This window comes from Elephantulus edwardii, unplaced genomic scaffold, assembly GCF_000299155.1.
Source record: "Elephantulus edwardii isolate Elephantulus edwardi_28Jun2011 unplaced genomic scaffold, EleEdw1.0 scaffold00264, whole genome shotgun sequence".
Classification (NCBI taxonomy): Eukaryota; Metazoa; Chordata; class Mammalia; order Macroscelidea; family Macroscelididae; genus Elephantulus; species Elephantulus edwardii.
The window spans coordinates 3,357,132-3,382,650 of NW_006400014.1; the positions used below are offsets into that span (position 1 = coordinate 3,357,132).

Consider the following 25,519-nt stretch of genomic DNA (forward strand, 5'->3'; position numbering starts at 1 on the left):
AGGCAGCAGGAGAAATGCACAAATATTATGGTGCCATTGAAAAGAAAGTAAGACAATGTATGACACTCTTCCTGCTCCAGCTACACCTACGGCAGCTACACCTATGGCTGAACTGGAGACCTGATGTGAGATTGGACTTTGAGGAGGGGAGAGCCAATACTGGCAGGACGGAGAACTTTGTTGAGCAACTGGGTTGGGAAGCCAATACTGGTAACTCTGCTGGACAACTGGGGATGGGAAGCCAATATTGGCAGGACTAAGAATTTGGCAACACTAAGCTGTGAGGCTTGAGGATGAGATGCCTGTGTGCACATTTCTGGAGCTATTTTGACTGTGTTCTGTTATGAATCTGTATTATAACTTTTTTACTTCCCCAATATGTGATCTATGAGCTACTGCATCAGCATTTGGACCCAGCAAAGCAGTAAGACTGGTGTTGAGATGAGTAGAAGGAGATAAGGGAGTGTGGGGGACATGTTTCACTTCACGGGAATTTTGTGTTATTAATGGAGAATTAACAATTCTCCTTTGTGAAGTCAGTATAGGTCAGATATGGTCAACCTACATGGCCGTTGTCCTTTTTATAATACCCATTGCCATGGAGTCTGAATCAACTCACAGCTTATCCTCCAGCAGGCTTCCAAAGCTACAAATGATATGGGATATTATGAGAGATTATCCATCTTTCTTCTGGGAAGTCACTGGTGAGTTTGAGTCACCAGAGGCCTTCAGTATTAGTAACACAACTCCTTACAGACTATACTACCTGAGCTTCCTTAGATCTTAGTAACTCTTTCAGCCTAGAACTAAACTCAACTCAGTGGATCAACTTTTAGCCAAAAAACAAATGGCATGCTTATAAAGGTGAACAGTAATACCTTAGAATAATCAATTATAGAAAATTAAAAGGACAGTATTTATTTGCCCAGGAAGAAAGTACAGAGGGCTGGAAGAAATGGAACATAAATGTGAATAGAAATTAAAATCATAGGTAGGAAGTAAAAAGTGTGTTATTACAATGTGGGAAATGTCCATGATTAATGTCATAAAAGGAAATTTTTATGAATGATTGAATAGAAAACAAATATGCCCTGTATACTCTCACTCAAAGTACAATGAAATGTTTAAAACCAAATGTAACAACAACCAAAAAAATAGATCTTAGTAAGAAAAACAAACTTAAGGTGGAATATCTTTTCACTTTAGCTCTCCTTATTATCAAAATCAGATGCAAATATTTATTTGTCAATGATCTGTAAAGAGCCTTCTCTAGGAACATTTTTTTAAGAAATAAAAAAAACAACAAAAAACAAACCACCCCCACACACAACCACACAAGCTTCAAAACCAAACTGATTGCAATCAATTCTTTCAATGATCTGACTAGGGAATTCTATAGGCATGGTCTCTAAGGAGCTGTGCTGCTAACCCAAAGTTCACACTTCTCTAGATGTTTGAATTTATCAATTACCCCACGGGAGAAAGATGGGAAATCTCCTTCCATGTGATTTATAGCCTCAAAAGCTTGCTGGAGGGTCAGTTATAAGTTAGTTTTGACTTAATGGCACATAATAACAACCTATTGTCAGAAAGCTTTGTGAGTTTGTCCAACTAAATCGTTTTTACTGCTCAACACATTTCTTCCCTCCTAATCAGCTGCAACATAATACAGAAGATTCTATTTGAATTTGTACTGAAAATTTCCCTAACTTGTCTGAAAAATATCCTCTGCTATAGTTTTCCATGTAGACCACTATAAGTACCAATTCTTCAGTCTCTTTTAATTCATCACGATCTACCCAAACACACAACTGAGTAATCAAGTAACATCTGTTGCTTCAAGAGTCAAAGTTGCTTGAAGTTATACAACTTAATTGTTTAATTGACTACTGATGTAATTCTAAATGTTCTCAAATCTTGAAGCACTTGTTCTTTCTGAAAGGCTAATGGTCTGTAACAAGTTTATCTTCTCTGGGCCAATTTCTTCAGCTGCTACAATCAGATATGATTCAATTAACTCATCCTTGATAAAAAGCTTTCTTCCTTGTTGCCAATAAATTATAAACTTCCCTTGGTTATAGCCTCATTTTGGTTTTTGTTTGCTTATTAAAAAAAAATCACTAAGATGAAGTATTTTACTTTAAATATCCTAATTATTTTCTGGTCATAGCTTTCCTAAGAGTTAGGAATACTGAGAGAGTGGTTAATATGATGTTTATACACACACACACACACATACATATATACATACTGCATTTATATATATACACACACACTACATATACACACACACACTACATTTTCTTAGCACAACAGTGCCTGGTGTTATAAACCAACTGCACTAGATAAGTAACCTAAAGAAGCTCTGACAACATAGTCCATAGGAATTGCACTGCTGGCCCAAAGGTGGTGCCTCTCTGGTGGTGTGGATTCCACTAGAAGTTCGAGTATATTTGAGATTGTGAGGTTGGTACAGACAGGACAGGTAGACTGTTCACAGGGTCACTGTTGTCATATTCTACTTGATAGCATCTAGAAACAACAACAGAGGCTTCATAGAAGAACAATAAGTAATTTCCTATAGAGCAGTTTATGACTTCCAAAAACCACTGGTGAATCAGCTATGAGTTTCTTTCAGCTCAGTGTCAATAAGAGAGTAAAGATTAGCCTAAAGACAGATGATTTTCACTCACCCAGCCACATCTCATGATGCCACAAAGGCTTGACATTTTCCTAAATACTATAGCCAAAAAATCCTAAAGCTACAACTGAGTCAAAGTTGCTCTGTAAAACTCTCTGTAACAGAGACAGCATGAGCTAGAATTTACTTGACAACAATGAGTTTCATATTTTTTGTTATTTCTAATCGCAGCTACAGTGTAAATATACATAAGAAACATAATACTTTGCCACTTAATCTGATAACAAACTAACTTACCTGTTTTTGTTTTGATATAAATATGCTTTAACAATGAAAAATAAATATTATATCAAATACAAAGTATGTGGTAAATACAAAGTAAATACTGATACACAATGCACTCAAAACATTTAGTTCTAACTGCATCACTGATTTATATAGTACAATAAGTTATATTTGAAACAGTCACAGATGTTTATAGGAAGAACTATGGCTATGTTTGAATAAAACTTTATTTAAGAGAACTGAAATTTGAATTTTTCACTTTTTTGTGTTACAAATTATTCTTCCTCCGATCTTTCTTCCAACCATTTAAAAATTAAAAAAAAAAAAAACAAACAATACCTGTGTGGCAAAAGAGGATCAATTCTTAAATATATCATTTAATTGGAGTTTTTGGTAAATCAGAACAAGTGCATATAGTTTTTATTTAACCTTTACCCATAGCCTTCAATTGAAGTCCTACTCAGAGTACACCCTCCCATCAGGTTTCTGAGGCTGTAAATCTTTACTGGAGGAGACTGTGCATCCTTCTTCAGAATGGCTAGTGGATTAAAACTGCCAGCCTTGTAAGTTATTGCCAAGTAAGTTATTCACTATGCAGTCAGAACCCTTATTTTAGCACATGAAAAGGCTAAAGCTTTCTCCACGATATTAAAAAGTTGCACATGTAGCAAATGAAAGTGAATGTGATGCACAATTTGTTGTAAACAGAAGTTGATTCAGTCTTTTCAAAGAAGGGGAAAATTTACCGAAGTCAGTCAGACATTCATAAACCAGGAACTGCCTGTACCATTCTTAGTTCACTTGATTTAATAAAAACCCAAGCAGCAAGTTTTATTTGACCCATTCCATGTATCAGCCTCCAAAAAAGAATAAGGATATTACTAAATTTAGTGTTATTTAAAAAGCCAAGAAACGTATTTAAACACATTCCTACAGAGGTATAAATAGAACCAGAAAGAGTAAATGGTAACTTCACCATTATAAAGTTTTACACCACCACTCATTGAAGATTATATGTACAAGTAAAAAAATCAACACTTCTAATAATCATTAATTTTATTTTTCTTCAGTTTCTCTCTTGCCTTGTTCTGATACATCCCACTTACCCACTCTCTACTGAACATATTCTCTATTGCACAGAAGCTGCTACTACATCTGTACTTCCACTGCATCATCAGGTCTTTGCAGCACTTCTAAGTGCTTTCATAACTGATTAAAATGTAAATGATTAAGAAAGAAGCAAGTCTTAGCTGCACTGCAATTCCAGAGCTATGTGGTTCGAATTCACCAGATGCTCTGCTGTAAAAGGAGGGGCAATCTCCTGCTGTACCAGTCAGATTGAATGTGACGGTACACACACACACAAAATAATAAAACTAAGGAAAAAAAAAAGAAAGAAGCAAGTCGTTCTTTCTCCCCTATCAACTGACAAATGAGTATTGTGGGGGCAAAACAAGTATCTTAGTTGTCTCTCTCTTTGGGGTTTTTTTAATTAGCAGTGCAAAACACTATTGTTGTCTGTTTGGCTGAATAAAGGTAGAGTAGAGGAAGTTCCTGGGTTATAACATCTGACTTAAAGACAAAAACTATTTGCCATGTAATATTATGCAAATTCACTCTCAATTTAAAATGACGGAACCAATCCCTACTCCAAATTCTTCATCACAGTCATCTTCACTTGCTACATGTACAGTTTTAAAATCACTGAAAAGACTTGGAGCCTTTTCAAAGCTAAATAAAAACTATCTGCACCTGTTTCAACTCATCTATAATTCACAACATAGTTCAGAATAGATTTTGTTTGTAAATCTTGGACAGCCATATAAGAATTTCTGTTTACACTAATCGATTGGCTATTATCAACTCAAATTCCTTTCCAAATATTCTGCTTTCGTAGCTTCCTTTCCATACCTAGTTATTCCAATATATGACACTTCTTGCTTGTTATCATTGTTAACCAGTGAAAGCCCAAGACTGTGGAGAGAGAACGTGACTTCATGATCAGCTTGTTCCATTTCTTCTGCTTGCCGTGCTTTGGAAACCAAGGCAACATCATCGGTGAAAAGCAAAACTCTCTGGCGTCCATCAAGGAATGACACCCAATGTATCTGGATATTTGCATCATATGGAAACTGTCCACATTCATCCTGAGAGGAAAAAGACAACATTTCACTAACTCACAAACATTAGGTTTTTATTACATAAAATTGAGCTACACAGAGAAAGGTCAGAAAATAAGACATAAAAATGATGGAGATAACTAACATTAAAGGGACAAATTAAAACTCTATTCTATTTTAAAATATATCAATTATTATTTTTGACAAATAATTAATAGTGAGGAATTTTTATACCTTTGAGTTATCTAGTTAGCTCAAAACACATTTACAGTAACAATATACTTCATTAACACTAATGCCATATGATGCTTACTTGTCTACAAATTACAAAATTATTCAGATGTCAACCAGATGAGTAACTCCTAGAAAAACCAACCTAATTTAATCCCAATAATTTATAAGATCAAAAATATTTAAATTGCACTGACAGTCAAACGACAGTGATCTTTTTACACCAAATTTCATTAAGAATCCTCTCACCTAAAGATTTCTAGAGCAATTAGAAATGCAGAGTTTGATTTGGTTAGTGTTTTCAGAGAAAAGATAATAGTTAGTGTTTGGGGCAACACTTAAATATAACAAGAGTTCAATTCATCTGGCAGTGCAAACACCTACTCTGTGTAAGTCACTACATCAATGCTGAGAATTAAAAAAACAATATGACATGGTCTTGCCTATATGTCCTGGAAAAAAAAAAATCAGTCATAAGAGAAATCAAAGAAGATAATTTATATTTAATAAAAACCTTAAAATACTCATTTTCTCTAATAATACTTGACATGTCAAATGAAAGAGACTAAAAATATATATGGTAACTAATATATGTCTGTTCCTTCTGGTTGTAAAAATAATTTAACGTTATTGTAAAAAGTTTACAAAAGAGAAAAAAGTACAAAGCAGCAATAAAGGCCATCTTCTTGTTGCTGTTACCTGTCATACAAATGGCTCCAAGTCACAGTGAATCTTGACAATCTATAGCCCCATAATCCAAACCAACCCATAGTGATTTTTAATATATACTGACTTCCAGCACTATTCTGCCAAATACATAAGTAGTGTGACATAGCTGGAATAATGTTTTATCTATAATTTTATTTCCTCATTTCTGTTGTTGGGTGCCACTGAGTCAGTTCTGTCTCAAAGCGACCCTACATTCTACAGGATGAAATAGTGCCTGGTCCTATGCCATTGTCAGAACTTGGGTTTAAGTTCAATGTTGCAGTCACAGTGTGAATCCTTCCCTGTCAGGATCATCCTCTTTTTTGCAGACCTTCAACTTTATCAAGCATGATGTCCTTCTCTAAGAGTTGGCTCTCTTGATAACATGTCCAAAGTACATGAGACAAAGTCTTGCCATCCCTGCTTCAAAGGAGCACACTGACTACTCTTTCCAAGAAAGATCTGATTATGGTATGTAGTACATTTACCATCAAAAAGTAAAGGCATCAATTGTTAGGTCTCTGTTATTCACTGTCCACCTTTTGTAAATATTATCAGGCAACAGAAAAGAATTCTGAGGTCAGGTACAACTTTGCTTTCAAAGTGACATCTTTGGTCTTTAGCATGTTAAGGTTTTCTGAAAGATAACATAATGTGATTTCATTTTCTGCCTGCTATTTTTACAGGCATATCATATGGATTTAAAGAAAATGATATCTTGAATATCCCAGTATCTTTTTCAGTTTGTCATGACGTTGCTCACTGGTCTACTTATGTTCATTTTTATTACTGTCATATTTTTAATTAATAAAATACATAACAATGCTCAAGGAAATATGCTGGGAAAATCCCACAGCCAACACTAATATACAATGTTTAATATTTTTTTAGTCTTAGAATTTTTCTCTATTAAAAAAAAGTTTTTAAAAGTGCTTCTGGTTATTGTTAAGTGTTTGTTGTAGTGTGTTGTAGCTAGGTGTCATTGAGTCGAATATGATTCATAGCGACCCTATAAACAAAAGATCTGAACCCTGTTCTATCCTGAGCCATTCTCACATTTCCACAAGAGCCCATAGCAGCAGTCACCATGTAAATCTACCTGGTACAGAGTCTTCCCCTCCTTCTCCGACCCTCTATCCTTCCCAGAATTGTGTCCCTGTCCAAGGAATAGCCCCTCCTAACAACATATCCAAAGTATGTGAGCCATCATTCTTGCCTCCAAAGAGGACTCTGGCTGGACCTTTTCCAAGACATATCTGGTTGTTCTCTTAGCCATCCATAGGATATTATCCAGTGCTCTTTTTAACACCACAGCTCAAAAGAGTCAATTCTTTTTCTGTCATCCATATTCATTGTCCAGCTCTCTGATACAAGTGATCAGAAAGACTATGGCCTGCATCAGATGCACCTTTGTCCTCAAACTGACATTATTATTCCTCAAAAATTGGAGAGGTCTCTAACTGCAGATTTTTCCCAGTGTAAGGTGTCTCCTTATTTCCAGACTGCTGGTACTCATGGTGTTAAATGTGTAAAAAGTGTAAAATTGCTTAACTGGTCTTTATTTATTTGGCCATGATTCAGGAGAGCTGATTTTTTAAAATTAGAAATAAATAATTTAAGTTGGTCTAAAATGAAATATGAATATAAATTATTTCTCTCTAAAGACCAAGAGTTAATGAATCTAAAAATATCTCTAACTCAACTTTACTTCATCCATTTTGTCTACCTCCCTCACCATCAGGGTACCCACAGCACACACATTAACATCACAAGTTACCTTCAACAGATCATGTTCCCCAACACTTGCTGCATAACTCCATGTAAGTTTTCTGGTACCAGTAGGATCTGCCCAAGCAAAAAGTCTAACTTGTTTTGGCAGCAACACCATTTCTTCCTGTGATCCACTGAAACACAATTGACAAAAGGAAGACTAAAATAGTTTGGCCTTAAAAAATCAGAGTTGTTTTTGTATTGAGCCTTGTATTGAGAAGCATTAAACAGTCTCAACTAATGAAACAACTATGTCCAAAAAAGAAATAAGTTTTCTAGTCAACTAACAGGTACGAAGCTTAAAGAAAGAAAATATTGTCCTTTTTAAAATAGACTCTGAATTTACCCATCCATACAGGCTAAATCCAACAGAGTTCATTAGGTAATTATAGCAGAAATCATTTATAAAAGTAAGGCTGAGAATAGTAAGTACTTTGAATGGCAGAAAAACTTCCTTCATATTACTAAAATTTAATGTTTTTTTAATCAAATAAAATGCATAAGAAATATTATGGGTTTCAACCTAAATAAAATGAGCCCATACTGTTGCTTTAAAGTGTGGTCCTGGGGACCAGAAGCACCAGCAATTGTTAAGTATGTGCTGGAAATACCAGGCCCTGTATTTTAGAACTGAATAAATTTTTCTGCTACCAAATCAAAGTCAATGCCTTGGAGTCAGAATTAACTCATAGCTGACCTTCAAGCAAATGTCTGAAACTTTAAGTCATAGGGAAAGAGACTGCCCATCTTTCTCCCACAGAGCTGAGTTGTGTGTGTTTAGTATATATATGGAATCTATATAAAACATTTATATTTTATAATTTAAGGGTTTAAGATTATGAATAGCATTATACCAGCCAAATAACAGCACATGCTAAAATAACAGAACATATAAGATACATTCAACATAACTATCTACTTAACTATCTTTGTAAAAATTTTATTCTACCCCAATAAAGGGAGCTCTGGTGGCCTCGGGGCAAGAAGTTGTGGTGCAATCTCAAAGGCACATGGTTCCAGGCTCTGCAGGTGAAGGATGGGCAGTCTCCTCCCACGTAATTAACTGCCTCTGAAAAGCTGCTTAGAGGGTCAGCTATGGGTCAGTTCCAACTCTATGGTAAACAACAACAACAACCCCTAGTAAAAAAACCAAAATAACTTAGTTACAGAATTATAAAGAGGTTCACTGAGGATCACCACATTACCAAGAAAAGATAATAATAAAACAGATACACAATCTCTTTTTAGAATTCTTAAACTTACAAACTCCTCAAAGTGCTTGGTACTAAAATAATCTGATCACATCTGAATCAAAATGAAGTAAGACTATGAATAGTTATTATTTATCCCGTTTGATGTGACAATTCATAAATTTTGCTGCAGAAATAGTAATGGGGTAGATTACAGATAGTTTGAAAAACTGTTGGTATTAGTAACCAATAGTATATGCCCCAGATCACTTCTCTAAAATGCAAAAACATCTATCAAACACATCGAGCCCCAAGTTCTTGCTAGAACGGATTGGAAGGGCAGTGAAAGCAAAGTTACATTCTCCACTGTTTCTCTTTCCTCATACCTTTGTTTATAAGAGAGCACGTCCCACGGTGTATGGTTTATTATGAGAGCAGGTGCAGACCCCTCATGATAATCAGAAAAAGTTATCACAGTTGAATGCTCAGCAGTGTTGACATCCACCAAGATACCACCATTCTATCAGAGAAAAAAAATAAAGTTGGTCGAAGTACTTGTTTAACTTATAATAAATTTGAATTTTAAATCAGTCATGCAGACACAAAAGTTTTGCTAAGATTTTACTGAAAAGTAAGCTTGTCCTGACCTCTTGGGAATATAAATGACATTAAATACTAATATAGTAAGCTCTGATGGTCACTAGTCTAGTGGTAATAAGCTGTGCTGCAATCCCAAAGGCCCACAGTTCAAATCTACCAGCTGCTCTGTTATAGAAGGATGGGCAATCTCCTTCTTTGTGTTTTACAGCTTCTGAAAACCCACTGGAAGGTCAGCTATGAGTCAGTTATGACTCAACAGCACACAACAGTAACATACTAATAGAGAAACACTTCCAAACTACTGGTGTTTAAGTTCTTTATAACACAAAGCAAATTTTAGAGTTATTTTAAAATATTACAGCTTACCAAATCTTCTAAACTCAATAAAGTGCCATTGTCCTGGCGGTTATAAAAGAATGGTTTAGATGATCCTTCAAAGCCCACGACTCTCACACAAAGTTTTCCTGACAAATTTTCAGGCCAAAATGGAAGGCACTGTAAGTACAAAAGTTAACCTTGAAAAAACACTATAGCATAGAACAGACATTGATTCACTATGTTCTTAATTCAAAATGTAATAATTTATTACTACTTTTTTTTTAAATTATGCTCTTGCATGTTCTCCCTCTTTGATTTGGAGACCACACTGCTCTGAGTACCAGTATCCAAGATCCAGCTGAGAAATTACTGAGACCTTAATATCCACATCCAGGATATTACTCCACTATACCAGCCTTAATTCTCAGCTGGAATGCTTTAACATCCACCCAGGGCCCCATCCTGCCATGCCACAGGCCTCAAATGGATCTAGTAACATAAAATTCATATGCCTGATTTGCTGTGAGAAATAAAACACTTATCTGTCAGTTTGTTGGACTGAAGAAATGATCTTTTTTTTAAATCTTTTAACAGTTACATAGTACATGTGAATATATCAACTTAGTCTAAGAAACTCTGAAATGTACAAAATAATAAATCAATAGTATAGCTTCAAACATCATATTTAGGCAGGTAAAAACATCTCCTTTTAACCAGTCATGAAACAGGAACACAAGATACAAAATATAAAATGTAGGAACAATCTTAATATTGCTAATTACTTTATTGTTGTTGTTAGGTCCCTCTGCGGCACCTGTGACTGAAAGTAGCACTGTATGTACAGTAGCTCTGAACCCTGTCCTAATCTGAGTCAATCTCACCATCTCTGACAAACCAGCCCCCAAAGCTCCAGTTACAGTGTGAATCCATCTCATTCACCTTTCCAAGCATGATGTCCATCGCCAAGGACTGGTCCTTGCTGGCAACATGCCCAAAGTATATGAGACGGAGCCTCAAAATCTTTGCCTCCGATAAAGCTCATTGATTTCACCTTCTCAAAGACAGATCTGTTGGTTTTTTTGACAGTCCATGGTATGTTCAACTATTCTCCAGCACCACAACACAAAGGCATTGATCCTCCATCTTTCATCTTTAGTCATTGTCCAGATCTTTGTTGCATAAAAAGTCTTTCTGAAGACCATGTCCTTAATCAGGTGCACTTTAGTCTCTAGAATGACACTGATGCTCATCAGCACTCTGGTGAGGTCTCTGACAGCAGATTTTCCTAATGTAACTTGTCTTTTGACTTCTTGACTACTGATGCCAAGAGAGTTGATTGTGGAGCTGAGCAAGCTGAAATTGTTAACAATCTCAATCCCTTCTCCACCTATATGCTGCCAATTGGCTCAGTGCTGAGAATCTTTGTTTTCTTGATGTGAGCTTCCATTCACGTAGGAGACTGAAGACTTTGACCTTCGGTAAATCCTTCAAGTTTTCCTCATTTCCAGAAAGTTTGTGTTATCTGCATAGTTCAGGTTGTCCAACTCTGATGCAACATGACTCTTCATAGAATCTAGCTTCCTGGATGATCTTTTCTGCATATAGAAAGGTATGGAGACTGCATCTAAATTCCAAAATCAATCTCCACAATAGTCTACATGTTTCCTACTGCCAAAGGGGCCCTTTAGAGTAGTGAGAGAAGATCTTCACCTTGAAACCTAGAGCATCCCTTTTCAGCAGGAAGTAGCTAAGAGAATACGCCATCCCCTTTTCCTTATGAATCAGAGTGAAGTCTTTCTCAGGGAGGAGTGATAGGAAATGGCAAAGGACCCACTGACAAAGGAGATTAATCAGAACTGGTTTTGACAAGCACTGTGGCAATGGGTATGGGGGTATTGTGTACCAGGAAGGAGTGTTTCTTCTACTTTTGAAAGAGAGGAGCGAAGTTGGGGGGGAGGGGGGAGAGAAGTGCAGCAATGAATGAATGGAAATCCAAAATCTCTGTAAATGCTCATTAAAATTATTTTTAAAAAAACAAAAACAAAACCAAAAACAAAGAGACTTTCAAGGAGGAAAAAAAAAGAGAGGCACAAACTGGGCAGGGGGGTACAGAAAACAGTGCAATAATGAATGAATGGAAATAAATCTCTGTAAATGCTCATTAAAATTAATAATGATTTTTTTAAAAAAAGAAAGGTATGGAGACAAGGTTGTATCCCTTATGGCTTCCTTCCCTGTTTTTGAATCATGCAGTGTTCTCCTGCACTGTTGAGGACTGCCTTCTGGTCCAAGTATGTCCATGAGCACAATCAAGTGTTCTGGGATTCCCATTCTTCTCAAGGTTAGTCACAGTTTATTGTGATCCAGTCAAATGCGTAGTCAATCAAAACCAGACAGACATTCCTCTGGTACTCTCTGCTTTGAGCCAAGATCCATCTGACATTGACTAAGATGTCCCTAGTGCCTCTTCTAAATCCAGCTTGTACTGCTGTCAGTTCTCTGTTGATGTACTCTTATATTTTTTATTTAAAAAAATTATTTTCTATTTGCATATAAAATTAATATACATTGTGTTTTATTTATGTTCATTGTGTTTCACACATTCCTTCATTCACATTGTGTTTAAAACGATCATTAAGACAAAACTAAGTATTATAACAAAATGAGCAAAGAGCTAGCATCAGAAAATCAAAAGGAAGAACTTGCTCAGGACATCTTAAGAAATGAAAAGAACTGAGGAACAAATTAAAATCTCCAATTGCAATACTTAAAGATGGTATGAGCAAAACCTGGAATGATTCAGAAAGCATCAAAAGATAAAAGGAATGCATAGAATCACTTTATCAAAAAGAATTGTCTGACACAGACCATTTCAGAATGTAGCATCTGACCAAGAACAAATGGTAATAAAGGTTCAAGCTGATCTGAAAGAATTGACAAAGATTATGGCCCCAAGAATGGATGGAATACCAACTGATATATTTCAACAATCAAATGCAACCCTGGATATACTCACCAAGTTATGCTAAAAAATCTAGGGACAGATACCTGGCTGACTGACTGGAAGAGATTTCTATTTATTTCCATTCCAAAAAAGGGTGATCCAACAGGATGTTGAAATTATCAAACAAAATCATTAATATTACATGCAAACAAAATTTTGCTGAATATTATCCAAAAACACCTGGAAAAGTACATTAACAAAGAACAGCCAGAAATACAAACAGGGTTTAGGTAAGGCTGTGACATTAGGGCTATCATAACTGATTCAGATAGATCTTAGCTGAAAGCAGAGTCCCAGAAGGACGTCTATTTCTGTTTTATCAACCATACAAAGGCATTTGGCTGTGTGGGTCACAACAAATTATGGCTAACATTAAGAAGAATGAGAATTCCAGGACAAATGATCGTGCTTCTGCAAAACCTACACCTAAACCAAGAAGCTATTGTCTGAACAGAGCAAGAAAACACAGCATGGTTCAAAATTAGGGAAGAAGAACATGAGGATGCATCCTGTCTCCATACAATTTTTCAATCAATACGCAGAAGAGATTATTTAGGAGGTTGGATTTAAGAAGAATGTGGCATTAGGATTGGAGGAAGACTCACCAACAACCTACATTATACAGATGACATAATCCTGTTTGCCACAAGTGAGGAGGACTTGAAGCCCTTGCTACAGAAGGCCAAAGACTAAAGCCTTCAATATGGATGAAACCTCAATGTGTACGAAAAAAATAATACTCACCACTGGACCGACAAGCAACATCACAAAAACATCATAAGGAAAAAAGATTGAAACTGTCAATGATTTCATCTAACATGGATACATAATCAACACCCTTGGTACCAGCAGTCAGGAAAACAGGGAACGTCTGCCATAAGGGATCTTTCTAAATCATTGAGGTACAGTGATATCACTTTAAAGACTAAGGTGCACCTGATTCAAATCATGATCTTTTCAATCACTTGCAATGCATTTCAGAGTTTGACAATGAATAAGGATGACAGAAAAATGGATGCCTTTGATGTATGGTGCTGAGTACTGAACATCCCGTGGATGGCTAAAAGAACATATGTATCTTGGACAAGTGTGGCCAGAGTGCTCCCTGGAGGCAAAGGTGCAAAATATTGTCTCACACATCTTGGGCATGTTGCTAGGAGAGACTATTCCTTGAAGCAGGACATCATGCTTGGAAAAGTGGAAGGCAGGCAAAATAGACCCTCAACTAGATAGACTGACACAGTGACTGCAGCAATGATCTCTGTGTGTCAGAGATAATGAGGATGGATCAGGATAGGATAGGTTCCAGATCTGTTGTTCATAGGGTTATTATGAGTTGTACTCAATTCAATGGCACCTGATACTAACAATTATCAAACCACATCAAAGATACAAGCATAATAAGCATATAATTGTTGCCAAATTTATGAAGTTAATTTTAAGTGCCTTGGAAAGATCATGTCTCATATAGACTGAAGTTTTTCATGTTGTAATTTGATCTTTGTTTTTGAGCCTGTTATCTGTAAAAATAATTTTAGAATCCTGTATTTTAGAGGTACAAAAGAATTACTACTCTAAAGATCAGCTAGTTTTAATGAAAATCAAATCACTGATGTTCTCGTAGCATCTGCCCTTCCTTACTGTCTCCCTCATTCTCTCCACTGTCTCAAATCCTATGAATCCTGGAAAGTTTAATTCAAACAGTCCCTCTCCTGGAAAACTTTTCCTGTTCATCTAGACCACACTGATCTTAACTCCTAATGGTTTTACTGACCTTAGGAAAAATGCTAAGATTCTGTTTCTTCTTCTAAAACATGAAGGGATGGGCTTGTTTGTGTTTTTTTTTAATTCCAAGGAAACATCTAGTTAAGCAATTTGAAATTCTATACCCAGCTTAAACTTGGCATTTACTATCTTTTTCTGCATGTATTAATACATATGAAATTCTAGCTCTAAAATAAGATTATAAGCTTTTTGAATATTGAGACATTATCCTGAAACAGAGAAAACTCATAGTACATTATCTCTATTTTTATATGCATACAAGAACAACTAGAAAATGAGTGTTTACCATCCAGCCTGGAATAGTGGTACCAACATTTTTTAAACATGTTTATGATAAAAAAAAATATTTCATTGCAGGATATATTACCACACACGGCCAAAAGCATTATGAGTATCTAAAAGATCAATGTAATTCTTACATATATAGCTATATCAATTTGTAAAGTTTAAAACCTACTTATATTAAAAGAAAAATCTACCTCTGAAGAGGCAATATAATTCCATTTGTTAGTTGGTATTGAGCCATCGGGTGCAATTTCACCAACTTCCAGTTCTAATGATGACTTGTTTGCAATGGTACAAAAGGGAGTCAGAGTAACTATTCGAGAAAGATTAAAGCTACTCATTTTGATGCTAACACCAACCTGTGAAAAAGAGACAATTTTATAATTCCTCAGCATTCTATTTAATTTGTAACATATACCACTCATTGCATATACCATGCATTGACAGATGACTTAAGACATTTTAAAATGAACATTTTTAAAAAAACAAAACACCATAAAACTACTGTAAGCCATACTTTACTACTATCATCTTAGTAGAGATAAAAATTTTGGCTCCCTTATTTGGATCCATCAGAAATAAACTCAAGAAATGACAATATATAGCTTCATTAATGAACACTTCCCATTTAAGATTTATCTGGTATACCTAATCTTTAAACAAAACACACATAAATCATCTTTTAATTAGTGTTAGACCGAATTTATAAATGTATTTATAAAGATATTAATAAAATAAGACAGACATTTCAAAATAGTAATAAAACAGGTTAATTGGTATCAAATATTCAAATTTTTATAGTAGTCAAATATAAGGTGTAAGGAATATTTGACCATTTGAGATTATTTATTACTTTGCAAGAGAGAGAGAGCAAGCTGTGGAATGGAAGCAGGATGCTAGCAGACTCCAAATATTTACTAAGCTTCTTAGATGGATTCAACTCATTGTCTTAAACCTCAAGAAATTCAAGCTTTTGATTTTGTGGCTATAGAAACAGTAAAGAATCTTCAACATATTTTGAATAGAAATATTTTTTTTAATTTTTATTTTATTATTTTTGTGTGAGTGTACCGTCAAATCAGATCTGACTGGTACAGGAGGAGATTGTCCCTCCTTCCCCGGCAGAGCATCTGGTGGATTCGAACCGTGAGCCTCTGGGATTGTAGTTGCAGCTCCTTACCACTAGGCCACCAGAGCTCCCCCGAATCGAAATATTTTTATCCCTTAGGAGCTGTCTGTTTTACAGAGTCATGGAAAAAGTTCATGGAATCAAAAAGGGGAAAAAAGAATTAGAACCTTACCAGGTATTCCATGTTGTTGGCAGGGCACTTCACACATCCATAACTTCCTACAGTATCCAATGAGAAACCATTGGACCAGGCACTCGTAGAAATTTTTAACTGTACCTATATTGGAGAATATATCATTTTAGTTAATGAAAAGGTGCTAAACAACCAAGAAATTTCTGTAATACCACAGGACACAGAAAATCATAATCAAAGGCATGGTACAAATGAATATCGCGTCCACAGAAAATTGCAAATCTAGAGGACATACAACAGTAACAGAGGTTTGACCTTCCTAGCTATGTAATGAGTACAGTGAATCTAAAGATATATACCAATTGTTTTAAAAGAATCATAATGAACATGAGATTTTCCAGTGTTAACCTTATGATATACAGTTATCAAGTTATCAAAGTTTTTGGACATTTAGAATTTATATATTTAAGTAACATTATCCAACAAATACTAGACAAAAGTAAATTGTAACAAGCAGAATCAAAGACTATGAGACACAGTTCATAATTGAAGAGTCTCCAACTAAACAGATAGGTTAAGAAATAAGTACAAGTAAGTATGATACAAGACTCTGTATGATAAAGCCAATACAAAGAAACACAAAATACCATACAGAATACAAGGTATAAAGTTTACTCTAGCTATAGGATTTAGGGAAAGAGACCTAACCATGTACCCATATTAACTCCACCCCTATTTACTCAACCATATTACAGCAAACCAAACGTCAGACATATGAACAGATAATTACAATACCATATGATAATCTAAGTGGTTCTAAATGTGTGGTCCCAAGACCACAGCATCAACATCACTAAGGACTTTGTTAGAAATGGAAATCTTCAGATCCTACTTGGCTCTACAAGAGTGCTGGTGGCGTAATGTGTTTTGTACTGTGCTGCTAACCAAAATGTCAGCAATTTGAATCCAACATCTGCTTCAAGTGAAAAACATGGGCAGTCTCCTCCTGTGAAGATTAAAGGCTCAGAAACCTACGAGTATCCATGAGTCATCAGAAGCAACTCAACAGCAGTGGGATTTTGACTTTCTGAATCAAATTCTGGAAGCAGAGTCCAGCAATCTTCTTTTGAAAGATCTTCAGGTGGTTATAACACACTGATGTTTGAAAACTGCTGCTCCAAGAAAACATGGATGGAACACCCAGTCCCACTTCCTTCAAATAGTAGGGAAATCTTCCATATATGTAAGGCAGGAAAATGCGAAAAAATGGACCTCAAAAAACAGGACAGGTGAGAAAGAGAAAAAGAGAGGAGAAGATGCATTCAAAGTAAAGAGTGATACAAATAGAAAGGCCTAGACAGATGCACTGGGGATCTTATGATAATCTATGTGGACCAGATTATAAAGGACTAAGCTCAGATATCCAGCTTTTCTCTCAAGCCACTAACAGTAACAGCAGCATCTTCTGAAAAGATATTTCATTGTAGGTGATTGTTGCCATTGGGGCTGTTGATCATTCTGCCACATAGAAACCCCATGTAAACCCTCATGTAGTTTTGGTGGCTCTCTTGTTTATGGAAGCAGATCACCAAGGTTTTTCTCCTAAAAAGCTGCTGGATGGGTTCAAAGTGCCGATTTTTCAGTTAGCAGTTACGTGCTTACCTGATGCATCACCTGTGCTTCTATCTGACATTATCTTAAAATGAATCATTTGAGGGTTACCAGAGAAAAAGTCACAGGTCAGGAAACTGTTTTTAGCTCCCAACCTTCCACTTAACGGCATATCTGAACTCCCCTCAAGCCCAATTCGTACCAATTATTTGCAGCTCACAGAGAGGTAAGGCAGAAAAGGCAATAATTTCCACATTCCAGGATTAGGAACTGACCTATATTTAACTTATTCTATGAATTAAAACTCACCTTATTTTTACTAAATATGTTCTTCTTCTTGAAAGAGAATAAAATGATATCCCTGAAATCAGCTGGATGTTTCACATGAATATCTTCTGCACGATACTGGAGGACCCTGGAGGTCTTATTGATTAGCCAATAGGGGCTAAAGACAGACAGTACCATCCGGCTACCAATGCGCCTGACATGGACTGACAAGTCAAGTGTCATCACTTCTGAGGAGTCAGCAGAAAAACACACAAGAAAAAATTCGGGAAGTGTATCATTTATGCGGATATGTCCGTTCCAATTTTTGCCCTGGTATTTCATCAGGACTAACTCCATTAATTCACCACTGATTCTTGAATGGAGAACATCAGCCGCACTGCCTTCTGCTAACTCATGGGTTTCTGCTGTTCCCTAAAAACAAACATTGGGTCTGCTTAGTGATTATTTTAATTTTGAAACAGTTAAAGTCACATTTTATACAAATGCTAAATAATCTACCAAATGGAGGATAAATGCTAAGTCTTCAACAAAATACCAGTTTACAAATTATGAATGTCTAATAATCAATAAAGACCAGAAAGAAAATATTATAAACAGGTAAAGACAGAAACTGTCCTTTAGAAATTAGCAATATACAGGTACAAGGTTGATCAAATATTGCAATTAGTTATATTAAGATATTTTAATTACTGTTACAAGATTAATAGTTTAATAAAATTATAATTAAAATGCATATGAATGATCAAATTAAAAACCATTATGATTTTAAAATTTAACTTTATCATTTTAAATTTTCATTCAAATAAAAAAAATCAGCTAAAAACAGGAAATTATCTTTTAGCTATGGGTCTTAAGTTGTTATTGTTGATTTTTAAAATCATTACTGGTTTTCATTCAATCACACACATATCTTTTATCTTTGAACACCAAAGACAATGTACTGTGCCATTATTTACCTCCTCCAACAGTCATAAGTTCTAAGAAAAAATAGACCCACATTAAGAGTTGAAGTCTGAATTCAGGACCCTTGTCTCTTGCCTACTGGAGCTATGTCATTATCTGAGCCTCTTTAATTGCCTGGATCTCTTTTTCATCAACTATTCATATATCATGCCTCCAGAAACTCTATAAACTTTGATAAATGTCAATAGTTGTAGAAGGGCTTCAGGCCTTCTGTTCATAGGGTTGCTATGAGTTGTACTAGACCAGTAGCAATCAACAACAAAATTCATATATTAATTCCATAAATTTCCACATGAATGAGATAAGGAAAATGATAGCAAACTATCCCAATAAGCTATCTAAATAAAGGATATTATTCCTTAAATGTATGACAGAAAAAATGAATTACGATTCCTTACTAAGTTCCTTTCATATAAATATTCATTTAACATAATTCATTTTAGTCTCTACAATTTGGGGATGGCTCATATAAAGCAAAGAGCATAATAAAAATGTTTCCAAATACTCTTTACAGATTTTTATATTTTAAAACTTAGTACATGGAAATTTAAAAGTACTTACCTCATTAATAGAAATTATTATTTATGATTTCTTGAGGCAGACAGTAATTGTTTTTATTTTTAAAATAACCTTGAGCCAAATAATTGTATCAACATGAAAATAAATGATTTATAAATTAAGTTAAAAATATTCTCTTGTTTGCTTTTTTCCTATCCTTTAGGTTAACACAATTTTGCTTTAAGTAATAAAAATTATCTGATCAATTTATGGCAGATCCAAGACAGTACAGAATGTTAGGGAGCAAAAAGTCAAGCTGCCTACAATTCCTTGCTCTATCTATAGAGATTTGGGACCCTGGGTAAGTCACAGAACTATTCTGTGACAGTTTCTACATCTGTAAACAGGTAAGTTAGTAGTACCTACCTTAGGGAGGAGTTAACACAAGTATTCAGAGCAGTGAAAAGCATATAGCACATTCTCTGCTGGTGTATGCTATCAGTAACAATATAAACAGTACAGAGTTATGTAAAACACTAGCTTCAAATAAAAATACAGTGAAACAAAACTAGAATCCACTGTGCCCAACAATATATGGGAGACACACCTCCAGTAAATATCTTAGTGAATATGGGAGAAGATTCCGCAAAGTAAGGGGAGGATAAAGATGAATAATGTAAGCTGGATCCCAGTCTTCTCCATGTGTACAGATATAGTTTAATTCATCAGGCAGAGCAGCTGTATTCACTATGAGAGGTAAGAAGTTGGCTTCTGCTGATGGACACTGCAGCATGCACCTGACTTCTTTGCTCCTGTGAAGTTCTTCCTTCCAGGAAATATAGGTGGTAGATGTTTGATACTGATCTTGTAAGATTCCAGCAGGCTGAATAAACAATTGACTTCTACAGGATAATAAAACAGAGGAAAAAGTTTTTATCTTGAAAAAAATAAGGACCTAATTATTTTTATACTCTACAAAGAAAGTATGAAAAAGCTAAGAAGAGGCAAAACAACTTGCTCAAGATCTTATAGCTAACTCCTAAAGTAAATTTCAAGCTGGAGGAGAAAAGGCATACTAGTCAACAAAGACAACTTTGAAAAGTAATTTCAAATACAAAGGCAATCTAAAAAAACAGACCTTTAAGTAATTCTGAAACATCAAAAATACAAGAAATTTCATTTACTAAATTCAATGAAAATAATACAAATGCATTTCCCTATTAACTAGATGTTCAAACAACTTTTATAACTCTTCAAATAATAAAGAGCTTTGTTCCCAGAAAATAGTTAACCAAGTCATAAAATTAAAATACATATTATGAATTTTTGAATGCTTAGTTTATGCAAGGAAGTATCTACCTATAAGAATCTAAAGGAACATGGAACTCCTCTTCAGGTCTGGCTACTCCAATGCACTCCAATAGCTTAACATTCTTAACAAACTTATAGATGATAAAGGCAATAGAGAAATGGTTTTTAATCTGTTGGGGGGAAAGATATGTAAGTTACATGATAAAAAATACACAAGAAAAACAATCACTTCTAGATCTAGTATGTTTCAAACCCAAGACTGGAAGATATTTTGCTTAACATTTTGAAAATGTTTTGCTTACTTAAATACTATAAATATTAAGGCTAATGTTTATGTGGCAGTCTATGATTACTGGGATATTCATATGCTCTGTATAATAAATGTTAATGTTCACTGCTAGTCTATATTGTAAATACTTATTTTACAAAGTTTCAATCACAATACTTTCTCCATTGCCATCTTCTTCCAATGACTATGTTACTACAAAGTAAAAGAACAAAGTATGTAAGAAAAGACAGCAAAGGAAATAGAAAAGTAGTACAATTCTGGTTTTGCCTGAAGGTGATACTAGCTAGAATCAATGCCAAACTAAGAAATAAAACTGCCCAAAATTTGGCAATTTTTTCTTTTATTTCTATCAATGTTATGTATAGAAGGAAAAGTTCTTTTGCTAACCACATACTAAAACTCAATGATACACAGAAAAAAGGAAGTAGGTAAGATCTTCAAAGTTTAACTGAAAATATATATGCACTTAAAGATGTTAGTTTTTCCCCAGAAGATGAAATACATTTCACTATTCTCCCAAACATACTCAAAACAGTATAAACCTAAATGGAATACTGAAAGAATAAAAAGTGTAATCCTATTTCACAACTAACCATAATTATCGTATTTCTCAGTTCAGAATCTTTAAGACTGTACAATAAAAATTTGTTCATTTCTAACACAGGAGACAACAAAAATGACCTTAAATTTGATCTTAAAATAATCTTAAATACTAGATCATCAAATATTTAAAATAAAGAATGCTACCTAAGGATTAAGTCATTTCAATCTAATTCTGAAGTTATTTCTGAGTAACAAGCACTAGTTAATGAAGAATTATTATATTCTTTAAGTACTGAGCTAAAAGATTTCCTATTTCTTGACATTCTTAAAGGGATACAAGTAACTTGACAATTTATTACCTGTAGAGGAGAGCGAAGGGTAATCACTTTATTGCCTTCTGTTGCATCAATCTGAACTAAGACAGAGTCAGAAAAACTGGCAGTGGGATTCCGTACATTATAAAGGCGCCGTCCAGGTCTGATAACAGGGATATTTGCAACTTCTGAGTATCCATGAGGAACTAAGAAAAAAATCGCAAAAGTTAATTTATCTCTATTTCTATATCTATAGCAGAATAATCACTGGCATCTCAAAATAATAAGTATTCTTCCTCATTATTAGAAATAATTACATTATCAAATACTTTTAAAAAAAAACCCAAAATCAATTATTATTAACTGGCCCAAAACAATTTCCCTTAACGTTTCAAATGTATTAAAATAAGTAAAATCTATCTTGATTACGGAGTTTATCTTTCAGTATGACTTTCCTAGCCATCTGAATCTGACCTGACCATGTAGATGGGCATGAATATGTGAATAGGGCATGTTATGAGCCATTCACAAGAGTTAGCTTTCCATTCCACAAGGGGATTGGCCAGTCTCAACAATTAACAAAGATACTAGCTAGGCTCACCAAGAAACTGAACAGCTCTAGGTGCAGAATTAGATCTTCTTCATCAATAAAGAAGAAAAAGAGTTTCCCTGCCCCAGTGAAGAAGAGGAAGTAAATATAGGATGCCTTTCTGGACCAGACATTCTTGCTCCAGATACTCCTATGGCAGCAACAGCCATGGCCAAACCAGAGACCTGATGTGAAATGAGACCTTGGGACTGCTACACCATGGAACCAGAGCTAAGAGCCTTGGCTCAAGCTTGGGAGGAAAAGCCAATATTGGCAGGACTTTTTAACAATAGCCTAAAGCTGTGAGGCTCAAGGCTGAGGTGCCTGTGAGCACATTTCAGGAGCCATTCTGACTGTATTCTGCTACTCACCTGGATTAGTAATTAACCTTTTGACTTCCCTAAAACAGTTCTGTGTGGTCTGTGAGCTACTGCATCAGATTTTGGACTGAGCTAAGCATTTAGATTGGTGCTGAGATGAGTAGAAAGAAGTACAGGATTGTGGGGGACATGTCTAACTTCACTGGTTTTGTGTTACTGATGCTATTGACAGACATGATTCCCCTTTGTGAAGCTGGTAAAGGTCAGCTATGGCCACGTCCACAAGGCCCTTGCTCTTTTTACAGTGTGCTTATTTAACTCTGTAGGAATTAATTCTCTTATAACTTTATAGCTTTCTTTCACTATTTTTTGGTAAATATGGCTAATATTTTAGGATTCTGATATCTTTTTTCAGAGGATGCTATGGGATAGTATTAGCTAAAAGCACAGATAATTTATTTTTCTAAGATACTTCTTAAATTAATGTAAGTCATCTCAAACTTAAAAGGAAACTAGTGTTTACCTACTATTTTAAGCAACTATTTGCCAACTATTTTAATTAAGATACATTTCTAATATTTCCATCATGGATCTGTGGGAGAATATATTTTTTAGAGTTTATTTATAAAAAATAAGCCCACACCAGTAATCCCAGAGACCCCCTTAAATTAAAGAAAATATAGCATACCAAAGGTTAGCGTGAAAAGGGAGCTTTCTTGACGGCTCAATACAGATAGTTTCCCTTGCCGTAAAGGTTCCATGCTGGTATACTCCAATTCCAAAGTCTGTCCAACAGCAACATCATAAATATCACTTTTCTCAGGGGAGCCCATGACTCTAAGATTACGATTCGGTTGAACCTTGATGGGAATGCCTAGTGCATTTTTCACTGTAAAAGGAGCCCTGTCCTTTAAAAAGTAGTCAAAAGTAGAAGCAGTGCCCTCAGAAAAACCCTGAAAGAGAACACAATAGTGCAAGAAAATTTTTGCAATGTGAGCATTCTTCTCAAAAACCATGGCTAGATGTTTTTTTAAAAAACAAACAAAAAAAGATCCACATTTAGTTTTTAAATTCTACTTGATCCTTATGAATCAGGGTGAAGTCTCTCTCAGGGAGGAGTGATAGGTAATGGCAAAGGACACACTGACAAAGGAGATTAATCAGAACTGGCTCTGACAAGCACTGTGGCAATTGGACAATTAAAACAGACTTTCAAGGGGGGGAAAAAGAGGAACGAACTGGGGGGGGGTGAGGGTAGAGAAAATAGTGCAACAATGAATGAATGGAAACCCAAAATCTCTGTAAATGTTCATTAAAATTAATAAAATTTAATTAAAAAAATCTACTTGAAATATTCCAACTAAGAGTGAAACATACTTTGGCTAAATTGTTAAAAACATTAAGGCAGCTTTTGGATATTGTCATATTCATTGTAACATCTGAAGAAATGTGAATTGCCATTTGTGGATCAGGAAGATAAATAAAGTCATCTCCTGGCATCAAACTTTTTTCCTGGACTGGGTTCTTCTTCACCTATGAGAAGAAATAATATAGCAAATGTTAGTTAATTGGTAATAAAATTATCCAGGAAACATTAAAATATGGAAACAGTATACAGAGTCACTGTACCAAAAGGAATTGGAGGACATAGAAGAATTTAATGAAACAACATATGAACAAGAGCCTGTGGTGATGAAGAAATTCAAGGTGCTCTGAAAGAATTGGCAAAAAACAATGCCCAGGAACTGATGGCATACCAATTGACATAGTTCAACAACAGACTCTGCCTTGGATGTGCTCACCAACTTGTGCCAGGATATCTGGAGGAAAACCACCTGGCCAACTGACTGAAAGAGATCTCTGTTTGTTCCCATTCCAAAGAAAGGTGACCTGACAGAGTGCGGAAATTATTGAACAATATCATTGATATCACATGCAAGTAAGATTCTGCTGAAGATTATCCAAAAACTACTGGAACAGTACATCAACAGAGAACTGACTGAAGTGCAGGCTGGGTTTAGAATAGCCTGTGGTGACAGGAATATTATAGCAAATGTTAGATGTGTCTTGGCTGAAAGCAGGGAGTACAGGAGGAATGTATAGCTGTGCTTCATTGTTTATGCAAAGGCATGTGACTGTGTGGATCACAACAAACTGTGGATGACTGTGAGAAGAATGGGAATCCCACTCTTGACTGTGCTTACATGAAACCTATACTTGGACCAGGAGGCAGTTGTCAGAACAGAGCAAGAAAACAACACTGCATGGTTCAAAATTGGGAAGAGTGTACACCATGGATGTGTCCTATCTCCATACCTTTTCAACATATATTCAGAATAGGTTATCTGGAAGGCTGGGCTCTATGGGAGAAATGTGGCATCAGGACTGGAGGAAAACTCATCAACAATGTGCGTTATGCAGATGGCACAACCCTGCTTGCTGAAACTAAGGAGGACCTGAGCACTTGCTGCAGAAGATCAAGGACTACAGCTTCCAATATGGATTGAAGCTCAACATCAAGAAAACAAAGATTAGTGCAACAATGAATGAGTGGAAGCCCAAAATCTCTGTAAATGTTTATGAAAATTAATAAA

The 25,519-nt window shown here is 35.3% G+C and overlaps 1 protein-coding gene across 4 annotated transcripts in view; it reads right to left on the reverse strand.

Annotated features, from left to right (window-relative positions):
• Positions 1-25,519, reverse strand: part of VPS13C (vacuolar protein sorting 13 homolog C (S. cerevisiae)) — a 248,439-nt gene that overhangs the window by 43,578 nt on the left and 179,342 nt on the right. For all 4 annotated transcript variants that reach the window (XM_006899645.1, XM_006899642.1, XM_006899644.1 and 1 more), the window contains 12 exons: positions 24,303-24,458; positions 23,614-23,878; positions 22,062-22,222; positions 20,919-21,040; positions 20,167-20,461; positions 18,120-18,509; positions 16,239-16,343; positions 15,132-15,296; positions 9,912-10,040; positions 9,332-9,465; positions 7,763-7,889; positions 4,838-5,073 (listed from right to left, as the gene is read on the reverse strand). In XM_006899645.1, the coding sequence (XP_006899707.1) occupies positions 4,838-5,073; positions 7,763-7,889; positions 9,332-9,465; positions 9,912-10,040; positions 15,132-15,296; positions 16,239-16,343; positions 18,120-18,509; positions 20,167-20,461; positions 20,919-21,040; positions 22,062-22,222; positions 23,614-23,878; positions 24,303-24,458 (2,285 nt within the window). The remainder of the gene's footprint in view (positions 1-4,837; positions 5,074-7,762; positions 7,890-9,331; positions 9,466-9,911; positions 10,041-15,131; positions 15,297-16,238; positions 16,344-18,119; positions 18,510-20,166; positions 20,462-20,918; positions 21,041-22,061; positions 22,223-23,613; positions 23,879-24,302; positions 24,459-25,519) is intronic.